We start from the raw sequence: 11700 nt of genomic DNA on the forward strand, positions 1-11700 counted from the left end.
TGGCTTTGCTTCCCAAGTGGAGGGGGCAGCATCCCAAGCTTCAGGTGTTTTGTGCAGCTGTTTTCAGAGGTAATTCTGGCAACCTATAAGTTTTTGGCTCTTTGAAGGTGGTATGATCCAAGTAGAGATGTGTTTACTACTCTCTTGTACTGCGCAGTGGTTTGTGAGTGACCAGAAGCACTCTTTTCAACTCTGGAACTGTCACCAAGGTCCCTGTTCCTTTGCAAGCCCAAGCTCTGGTGGTATAGTGCTCCTCCTTGCACTGTGACTAAGACCCGGGCCTGAAACCCAGATCCAAGTATATACCCTTGGTGCCAAATGGATTCCTGTAAAGCTCCTTCTGACCTCTTGTCTGATCCCCTTACCATCTGTGGGCTAAGAGGTCTGGAAACTGCCATTGGTGCCACTGATTCAGTCCATCTGAGGTTTGCTCCTGGTTTGGGCAGCTTGTGCTGGGCTGGGGCTCCTCTCTCACCCTGGTGCAACAGACCTTTCTAACCAACTTTCTAAGTTGTCTTGGTCCAGAAAATGTTTTCACTCTGTCTTTTTGTGGGCTCTGCTGCTCTGGAATTTGTTTAGAGTCATTATTTAAAGGTACTTGGAGGGGTTTGGGGGAGAGCTCATGTGAATCCCTGCCTTTACTCTGCCCTCTGGCTCTGCCTCCCTCAATCCTATTTATTCCTGAAGTCCCTGGTTGTGTTAACTACTCCATGGAGCATTTCTGGAACATCCCAGCTAGAATTAATACCACTTCTATGCTCCAATAGCATTTGTACCATCACAACCCTTCATAACCTGTCCTATATTCAGTAGATACACATTTGTGTACTTGTCACCTATCCTACAGAGCTGTAAACTTCAAGGGAAGGGACAGTCTCATATATTTTGGTAATCCTAAAATACAAGTACTCAAAATTTTTCAACTCATATATAAGGACAAACAGCACAGAACAGCTAGTATTCCTTTTCACTTAATACTTATTGTTGTAGTGTTGTGGTAGTAATTAATACAACACCGAGAACTTAAAAAACCTTAGCACTATGAAGTATAGCACATTGTTTCCCTGATAGCTGAGTCTTTGGTGGCAATTTTGCACATCTCTGACCACTTTGTATCTTCATGCATTGTTCTTTGCAAATCCATGGGTAACAAGAAAGTGATGTCAAAAGTCAGGGTTAGAATTTCACGCAGAATTCTCATCGACCAAGCTTGGCTCCAGAGTACAGCTGGGAAAAAGCTCCCCATTGACACAAAAGTGAAGGGAGTGTGATGAGACAGAACATCGGGGATGCTGTGCTGGCAGATTTGCTGAACTGCTCCTCTCATTTTTTGTGGTGGGGAGAAGGGGGAGATATTTGAAAATGAAGGTCACATAAGAACAAAAGAAATCCATAAAAATAAGATGAGGAAAAAAAAACCAAACCTTAACAACAGAGCATTGTCCCTTTCTTTTCCAAGTAATGAAACAAAATGTTCAGGACAATTTTGGCTTTGTTCATATTCCAGGAACAGATTATCTGCTGTACTTAGGATCTCCTCCTCCTATTGTGTATCTTCATTAATTGGCCATAAATAAAGTCTTTGGCTTTGTCTGTGTGCCATGCTAGATAGGAAAACAATTGTCAAGATTATGAAATGATCCTGTTTCAGACTCACTTTATTATTCACAATGAAATACATAATTTGTGGAACAAGAAGTTATTTTTGGAAAACAATTTATTCAGGAATTACATAATTTCAAATATCTTCCAAAATACAATTTACTAGAATGCTACAAAAGAAATGAAATACAATAAGAAATTAATCTTAACTGCCATTAAATATTTACTTTCACTATTATATACATACAAAATGCCACACAATTATTTTGCTTAGCCTTGGAATGTGCATTATGTTCCATACTGCTGCATCTTCCCGTTTGTTTCTCCAACCTCGTGTTAGGAAGGCTCAATCTCAGCACTTTATACAGTTCTTACAACGGGCAAGTTCAATGTTCATGAAAGCTTAAAATACACGTAGCAATTTACAGTTGGGGGAGTTTGTCCACGGGGGTATCGAATTTGAAGTCTGCAGGAAACAGGTCTGGGGCTCGAGGATAGATGAGTCTGTAAGACTGCCTGATTGTAACATCAGCAACTCCAGCAATATCTCCAATTTCTATGAGGCCCAAAACAAACAAACAAACAAGTTACAGACTCCATAGTTTTTTTTCCCCCACATTTATTTTACGACGTGTTCATATCAGAAAGAAATAAAAAGGTAATTTTTCAGGAAGTTGATAAGAATTGAGCTCTTGCTTTAGGCAGTGTTTACAGCATGATTGAGCACCACTTAAAAACCCAGTCTGATAAGACACAAGTGTACCTCTTTATGGCACAATGAGTCTCCAAAGAGCTGTGTCCTGGGGAAATCACATTTTGATAAACCATATTTTATAAGCTCTCTGAAATCACCAGTCACTTAGACTGCTTTGCCAGTCTATCACCTACACACTCTGGCCTCCTTTTCTTTCCTTTTAAAATACTGATGCTACAAGTCAACCAGTTCAGCTTTACGCTGTCCTCCACACATGAGATTCCTTTAATCCCTCTGCATGTGCTAAGTCTCGACTGGCTTCACCCTCTGCCTTTGAGCAGGACCTGTGCGCTGCTGGACAAAGTCACCCTGCTGCACTCACTGGACCACACACCAAACGTGTGCTCTTGCTGCCGCTCACCAGTCTTCTTACTCTTCCTCGACAGAGTCACCATCACATTTCTCACAGTATCTATTTTAAACTTACAGGGTCTCTTCTCATTCTCTGCCAAGAGCACAGAGGCCACTGAGCTCCCACCTCCTCATCCTCTCTCAGCCTCTGGACCCCGTTCCCTACACACTGCCCCTATGATCATTCTCTCCCTTTTCTAATCCTCGATGCCTCATGTCTTTTAAAAGTAGTTCCTCCTTTCTTGTTGCCTACAAACAGGCTCACATTTGCTCTAAGCTTATAATCCCTTCCCTTGATCCTACCATCCTCTCAAACTATCATCTTATCTCTCTTTTATAGTCAAAGTCCTGAAGAAAAAAATGCTATAACCTTCCTCCATGTTCTCATTCCTCATTCACCTTTTTTTCTGCTGAGGACCAAATGAGACTGAAGTACCACATGAAAAAGTGGTTATTATAATACAGTAAATAAGTCATCTACTTTGTAAACATATGGGGCTTGGTATATTGCGTTTTCTTGAAGGAGGGGCAGATCTGAATTCCAAACCATTGAGAAGGGACCTTTTTATACCAACAAAAAAGTTCCCAGTGCTGGGGAAACTTTTAAAAAATTCTAATGGCATTCATTTTTATACTACAACAAATTTACATGTTATGTATTAAAAAGTGCTAAGTATATTAAAATAGGAAAAAGAATTTCTGATACTAGAAAGTTTACTACCAACTTCACCATTAAGTCTCAAGTTGTGGGGATGTGGTAGTGGAGGAAAAAGGGGACAGAGCCCAGCACTTGGATTTTTGGAAACTGTTCCCTGTTCTTTCCAACCACTCCTTTATAACGCAGATACTTTTATCAGCACAGGTGGGCAGAAAGTGGACATTTAAGCTGATAAAACTAAAATTAAGACATACAGGGAAGACTTCAATCTCATGATAGCAAGTTTGAGCTATGGACCAAGATGTACAAGCTTAGCCACACAAACAAAACACCACCCACCCACTCTCTTCAACAACCAACCGCCCTTCAAAACACAGCAATCTGAATGTCCCCAAGAACATAAAGCTGAGTGTTGAACTACTTATACCTAATTATGTTACAGAATGATCACTTCAGTCCATATTAGCATATGAAAGTATAACTGGAGGTTGCATGAAAAGAGTCATTACATAAACACTCCCTTTTTGGGAAGGGGCTGGCAGCTGCTGTGACAGTACAGGGACAGGGGTCTTCCTGACTCCCAGGCCAGCCTCCTCTAACTCTCCGTTGCTCCCTTATGAGATACACAGATAAAATCAAGTAATGGCTTTTTCCCTTTATACACTATAAGTAATAATCACCAGAGGTGTCAGGAAAAGCCATAAATATTTCATGTCATCCTAACCAAGTTTACTTATAGTATGAATAACAATAATTGAAGTCTGATCGCACAGCACCGTCTCAGGTGGTGAAATCTGTAGTGCTAGCTTTTTTATGTATGTATGTATTGGCAATTGGGGTTAAGTGACTTGCCCAGGGTCACACAGCTAGTAAGTGTCAAGTATTTGGTCTGAGGCCGGATTTGAACTCAGGTCCTCCTGACTTCAGGGCCGGTGCTCTATCCACTCCACCACCTAGCTGCCCCCCCAAGTGCTACCTTTTAAAAAACGGAAAAAACAATGCCAAAGAAGTCAGAAAACAAGAAAGTTTAAAGAGGGAAAGGCTTTGAAGAAAACACTGACAGTGGTTTGAACAGTTCCCTACCAGAAGAAAAGCTGCACCTGGTCTGAGTGTCTGGAGAATTCTTGTCTAGTGGCAGGTCACCCACTGAACTGAAGGCTGAGCCCAACATCCCACCCAGAAGCCACACTGACTCCTTTTGCTGCTGCTGGCACTAAGGAAATGCTTACCTTTCTGGGTCCTTTTCTCTGCAGAGGCTTGGGAGGCCATGTAGATTGCTGCAGCAGCCACAGAAATGGGGCTCCTGCCGGGCACCAGGTCCAACTCCACAGCCTTCCGGGCAATGTGCGTGGCTGCCATCTGTACTTGCTTAGGAAGACCAAGGTTTGAACAAAACCGTGACATGAAATCTCCCGTTGTGATCAAATCTACACTGGTTTCTAAAGCCTTCAAAATTAGTTTAAAACACCGGCCTATTTCTTTCTTGGAAATCCGTGATACAGCACATATTTCTGAAGACAAAAACGAGACATACAAAGTTATAGCATAATTTACATCATATTATTTAAGATTTCTTAGTAAACAAAAATAGTACTTTTTCCCTTAAAGAGGGAAGTATGAGGCTCTAATAAGAGAATATATTCAAATTCTGCCTGACACTTTGATCATTTGATATTTATCAGAATTTCAAGCCTCCTCATCTATAAAACAGTGACAATTATTTTCAAACTACCTCAGTGTTATTTTGAGGAAAAGTTTTTTGCAAACCTTAAACATTATTAAAACAAGAATTGCTGTTATATCTCCATGGATTGATTTAGGTGATTTTCTGATAAAAACTTAAGCTATTTCAGAAAATCAACAAATGAGCAATTAAAAAATATCAGGTCTTCTCTTGAAGAACTGAATATAAATAGACAATTCTTAACTCCTGCCTTCTCAAGGGGGCAAGAGTGGGACAGAGATCCACTAGCACTTCCTGAAGAGTGCAGAGGTTCTCTGATTTAAGCTGAAGGAACATGAGTTATTACTCCACAAGTCCTATCCTATGCCACAGGCTTCAACTATAACATAATGCAGTCAACTAGTATATCAAAGCATTCTGATGTGATAAGCATGCTTGGAGTGAAAAAAATTAAGCTAACAAAATATCTAATTAAATAAAGGACAAAATAAAATGGTTGAAAAATCAAGATAAAGGTAGAAACTGGGGGCAGCTAGGTGGCGCAGTGGATAGAGCACCGGCCCTGGAGGCAGGAGGACCTGAGTTCAAATCCTGCCCCAGAAACATAACACTTAGTAGCTGTGTGAACCTGGGCAAGTCACTTAAAACCTCATTGTCTAGTCAAAAAAAAAAAAAGGGTAGAAACTGTCTGTAATCAAAGTAACAGTTACAAAAAACTGTAAACAAAGTAACAAACTCAAAGATGATACTCAAGCAGGTCAAACTGCATTGTGAAAAAGACTACCAAAATATAAGATATCTGTACAGATATTATTGAAGGTACTGCTGAAAACAGATAATTTACTCAGAACCTGTTTTTAACCAGCATCTATGAAATTAACATTTTTTGGATAATAAATTTAATGTTGATAACATACCTTTAAATGTTCTAGGAACACCCTCTTGTCTACAGGCAATATAGAGACAAGCAGAAGCTATGGCATCATTAGCTCTCCCCTTCAGGCTCTTCTGTTCGTACACTTGCTTGAATAAATTATTTGTTCGATCCTTCAAAGCAAAGAAACTAAGTTTAATTAACTCTAGGCCATTTAATTAGCCACAATATCAAAAATTCATATGCTCATTATATTATGCTAACTAAGTCAATGCCAGCACAGTTTGAGAGGTAGACAAGAACTTACAACTATATTTCGAGGGAGGTTGATTCTGTCTGCCATGGTAGTAATTTCTTTGAAAGCGTTCATCATTGCACGATCAGAACTGCTCATAGTTCTGCGATTCTGATACTTTGAATTTCCAAATTCGTCAAAGCTTGCTGCTCCTGTACCCTAAAGAATAAGAGTTTGTTTGTTTAGAACATAGTTTAAATTTAAATATTTAAAATTTCTCCAATAAGTTTTGGACACAAATTAAAGTAAAACAAAAATATGCCATCTGAAGATCTATTTCTAGATAGATCTAGGTATGCTGCTAGCTTCTTTTAAAATTGCATATATAGAAAATAAGGTTCTTTTGAATGAGAACTGTGATTTTAACTAAATGGTATGAACAGCAAAATAATTACAGAATTTCTCTTGATACAATTTTAAAAACAGTGTATTTACTTAATTTATGTATCCAATGTCATACTGAATTACCAAAGTATCATTTTATAGAGTTAACAAAAAATAGTAACAAAACTCATCTGGAAGAACAAGAAGTCAAGAATATCAAGGGAAATAATAAGGAAAAAAGTGGTAAAGAAGGAGACAATCTTAGCAGTACACCATCTCAAACTATGCTACACACCAGTAATCATTAAAACTATTTGGTAATGACTAAAAAATTGAGAAGCTGATCAGTGGAAAAGATCATGTATACAACAAAAATAAGCAAATGAATACCGGTAGCATAGTACTCAAGAAACCCCCAAATCCCAATTACTTGGGTAAGGTCCACCATTTAACAAAATCTACTGGGAAAGCAGAAGCAGTTTGGCAGAAATGAGGAGTAGACTAATACTTTACACCATATACCAAGATAAGCTCCAAATAGATATATGATTGAGATATAAAAGATAAATCAGAAGTGCAAAGAAGGGAACTGCAACTCTGGATGGAGAAATGGTTCATGCCCAAACAAGGGACAGAGAGGATTACAGAAGATAAAACAGAAGATTTTTATTATATAAAATCAATAATTGTTTTTACACAAACCCAATATAGTTAAAACTGGGAAACGAAAAAACAAAACAAAAAACTTTTCATCCAGGTTCTCTATTGAATATCCAAAAGTCAAGCTATACAAGTAACTGAGCCAAATTTATAAGATCAAGAACTGTTCCTCAAATAAATGGATGTGAAAATGCAGTTTTTAAAGGATGAAATCCAAACTATTAACAGTCATATTTAAAAATACACCAAATCACTAGTAATTAGAGAAGTACAGCTTAAATATCTCTGAGGTTCTACACCTCACACCTATCAGATTGGCAAAGTTGGCAAAAAAAAGAAAAAGAGTCTGTAGAGAGGCTTTGACAAGCCATGCATATTGATGCAAGGCCAGCAGATGATGAGTTGGTTCAGCCATTCCAGAAAGCAATTGGGAACTATGTCCCCAAAATCATTAAAACTACCCAGTAACATAATCAGCCTCTCTTTATATGTATGTGTGTCTATGTGTGTGTGTGTGTGTGTATATATATATACACACACACACACACACACACATATGTTTATGTGTATATATGGGAGGGGGGAGTGTCTATCCTCAAAAGATTCAAAAAAAAAAAAAAAATGAGGACCCATAAATACAAAACCATTTATAGCAAAGACCTGGAAAGTCACAGAGAGTTCATCAACTGGGAAATGGTTGAACAAATTATGATATATAAATGCAATGGAATACTCTTGTTTGGTAAGAAATGGTGAAACCTGAGAAGACTTGTATGAAATGATATAGAGTAAAGTGAGAAGAATCAGAACAATTTATACAATAATAATAACATGGTAAAGAAGGAAAAAAAACTTACTTTAGAACTCTGATCAATCTAATGACCGACCATGATGCCAGAAGACCAAAGAGGAATTATGCTACCCTATCCCTCCCAGGTAATTTATGGATTAGAGGTGAAGAATGATGCATAGACAATGGGACAACATATAGATTTATTTTTCTTGATTAGCAGTATTTGTTACAAGAGTTGTGTTTCTCTTTTCTTCCCTTCTTCCCTCATCACACACCCTACTCTCACTATAGGAAGGATGGAAGAGAGAGAAGGTAGGGATAGAATAGCCAAAAAGAAAAAGAAAAGGAAAAAAAAAGATAATTAAGTATTTTTTTTAAATCCTTAGAAAAGAACAAAAGGAAGTCAGAAAGAATCAAGGACAAGCAGGATGCTTCAAAAGTTATATGTACAAAGAACTTCAGCTTCATATTCAATTCTCTTCTTCTTGACATGGTATTCAGAATGCAAAAAAAAAATTCTTTTTAGAAAGGTGAATTATTCTATATGCCTGATATAGAACATACAAGGCCACTAGGCACTATTCACTTGCCACTAAGTTTAGATAGCTTGAATGCATTATTTGCAGATTATTGTACCACTTAAATGTTAAGAAAAGTGAATGGATAGAAAATCAAAATCCAAAAATCAAAGAATACACATCTACACAAGTTCAGTCCATCTCAATATACTGAAACAAAGTATCAATCCCCCCCAAAAAACCACCAAGCACATGATCCAATTTCAGAGCAGAATTCTTTCAAACTCTCCAACATTCTGTTATGTAGATAACTCATAAAACAAATATGAATAATCAGTCTCTTTTATGAGGTAAATATGGTGTTGACTTTAAAGCCAGTTAAATGCTAAAAAAAAAAAGAAAGAAAATATAGACCAATTTTGCTAATGAATAGATACAAAAAATACTAATTAAACTAGCAGTCAACTGAAATACAGCAATTATTCATCATGACCAAGCTCAGTTTATGGTAGGCTGATTCAATATCTGAAAGACTATAATACATAATGTAAACAAAAAAATCTTCAAAACTACAATTATATCAACCAAATTAGAAAAAATATTTGATAAAATTCAATATCAATTTATGATACAAATTCTAAAGAAATGGTCAGAGATAGATTCCCTATCCCCAACACAATTAAAGCCACTTTCTATCTGCACGCCAACACCTAGGCATCACACAAATTACCATACATCCCTTGGACCAATAATTCTAACACTGGTGACATATCCTGAAAGTGTGAGCAAAAACAAAACAAAATCTATTCAGAGATTTCTGCAACAGCATCACATGTAACTGCAAGCAAAAAACTATCAACAACAACTTTCCCTCAAACCTAGAAGCAACCAAAATGTCCAACAATAGGGGAATTGATCAAATTGTGGTAAGTTACTATAATGTAATACAAGATAAAATTAAATGGACAACTATGAGGAATAAAAAGAAATGTTACTTTCAATACTGAAATGAATTTAAATAGTCACTAAGCAAGTTTAGCTATCTACACTGATATTAAAAGTTTCTATTTTTTTAAAATTACGTGAGTTTCCTCACTATTAGTTAGAAACTATACTTAAGGAATGAAGGGATAGAAAAAAAAACTAACAAAAATGGGGCAACCATCAATACCCTTCCCCCTCTCTCTCCCCTAGACTTGACTTAAGAGGAACACATTTCAAAGTCCTTATGTTGCACCAGCATTAAGACACATAGACTATTTCTAGAACAATGATTCCCATATCCTGCCTGTGTGACAAGGTTGGGTGTTCACCTACATACATACATTTATTAAGAATATAATGAAATTTTCAAAATTAACTTTCACACATGCAAATGATGTACACAACTTTGAGGGAGGAAAGAATGTTATGAAATTAAACTAATGATAAAGTGCCAACAATTCCAAGAAGGTTGCGCACTGTTTGTTTAAACGTCACCTAGAATACTGGGAATTCAAATGTCAAACATGTCATTTACGTATTTGCACAATATTCAAAATCTGTACAGTTTGCTTAATGCAAACACAACTCTATTAAGAAGAGACTGAGTCTTTACAGTATTTCCTTTTTAAAAACCACAATTTATAAAATCTCCAGTGTCCTTCAAAACAACAAAACTAGTTTCTGCCTAATCCTAGCTTTGCCCAATCGCTGGCAGTGGGACCATCCCAACCTCTTTAAGCTCCTGGCTCTACCCTAAAAATAAGACAGCAAAGAAAAGGGACACAGTCACACTGTAACAGAAACCTCTTTTGCCCTGGTCTGTACTCATTTAGTTAAGGTGATGTAAACATTACCAGGCAAAAATCAGCAAGACCCTCCTCAGAGGTTACGGATATCTTCCACCTTATACTCCATTTCTTCCTTTTTCCATCACTCTTCCATTTTTAAGAAAGATAACCAGATCTACGTGGTAAAACTCTGGGATGTTAAGAATGTCTGATTTAGTTCACATTTCTTCTTATGGCTGAAAATGAAATGTTCTAATTTAGTCCTTCCACCAACGGCAGGTGGAGCACCAAAGAAGACAGTTTTCCTAATGACTGAACATACCTTGCCAATCATCGTAGTCAAGTCTCCATCACTCAAGAGAGGATTCTGAGAGTCTCCAACCCGACTTGGGTCTTTGGTTGCTTTGTCATTGCTGAAAGTTCTCCATTCAGATCCCACGTCTATAACACGATCACCTGAAGAAGCAATATACCCAATTCTAATTTAATCATTAAATTTCAGTTTTCTGAACACCATATAAATATCCAAGTTGGGTTATAATTCTTCATTTTTCTCTATGGATGCAGATATCACCTTAAATGTTAATCCTCCTTGAGGAGCTTGTTTTGAAGTAAGAGATATTATCACACCTTAAAAAAGATTGTATGTGTGCACGCATGCACGTGCACACACATACACACGCGCATGCGGGTGCCAGGATCTAACTAGTACAAACAACAAATTCCCCTGAAGTGTTTAGCATGTATTAAAAGTCTCATTATTCAAAGTTATAATTGTCTTTAGTATTCTTTTTTAAAAAGTAAAAATTAAAGGTGGGGAGGAAAAAGTGGGAAAGAACAAAGACCTGAAAGTTTAGCTGTGAGATCCTGATTGCTTGTCTGGGCCTAAGCTTCATCTGTTAAACAAGGGAACTGGACTAAATAAACCCCTTCATCTCCAAATCCTGTGATAAACTATAATGAAAGACAAAAGTGACTCAGAACTAATTAAAGTACGATTGTTTTGAGGGGCAGAGAAAATAAAATACACATTGGTGTTAACAGATAAGGCTCAAGTCCAGAGAACAGGCTCTCATTTTCTCTTTCACTTTCAGTTAAGTTTTCACAGAAATTCTGTCTCTGGAATGGGATCACTTAAGCAAAATCTTAACATTCTACATTTGTCGAACAAATGTTCTTTTGGCACACACACACACTCGCTCACCAATCGTTAATTCTTTCCGTCTGACAATCTCATCCTTCTGTACCTTAGTCTGGCTTTCACTCCACCTTATATTGCTTATTATTATTATTATTATTCATCTTGCCTAATGCCATTAACTGACTCTGCAAAAAAACATTATATGCAGCACTATGGGGAGTTAATGTCATAAAAATGATTCAATACTACCATTTATTAAGTGACTGATCTGTGC

The 11700-nt window shown here is 37.2% G+C and overlaps 1 protein-coding gene across 1 annotated transcript in view; it reads right to left on the reverse strand.

Annotated features, from left to right (window-relative positions):
• Positions 1-1693: 1693 nt before the first annotated feature.
• The window catches only part of LOC114030648 (transcription initiation factor IIB), a 39665-nt gene continuing 29658 nt past the window's right edge, over positions 1694-11700 (reverse strand). Inside the window, exons 3-7 of the mRNA XM_027845499.1 lie at positions 10608-10741; positions 6231-6377; positions 5967-6096; positions 4595-4876; positions 1694-2158 (exon numbers count right to left, since the gene is read on the reverse strand). Of these exons, the coding sequence (XP_027701300.1) occupies positions 2025-2158; positions 4595-4876; positions 5967-6096; positions 6231-6377; positions 10608-10741 (827 nt within the window). The 3' untranslated portion in view covers positions 1694-2024. The remainder of the gene's footprint in view (positions 2159-4594; positions 4877-5966; positions 6097-6230; positions 6378-10607; positions 10742-11700) is intronic.

The sequence above is a fragment of the Vombatus ursinus genome, unplaced genomic scaffold (assembly GCF_900497805.2).
Source record: "Vombatus ursinus unplaced genomic scaffold, bare-nosed wombat genome assembly UNPS02005264.1, whole genome shotgun sequence".
Classification (NCBI taxonomy): Eukaryota; Metazoa; Chordata; class Mammalia; order Diprotodontia; family Vombatidae; genus Vombatus; species Vombatus ursinus.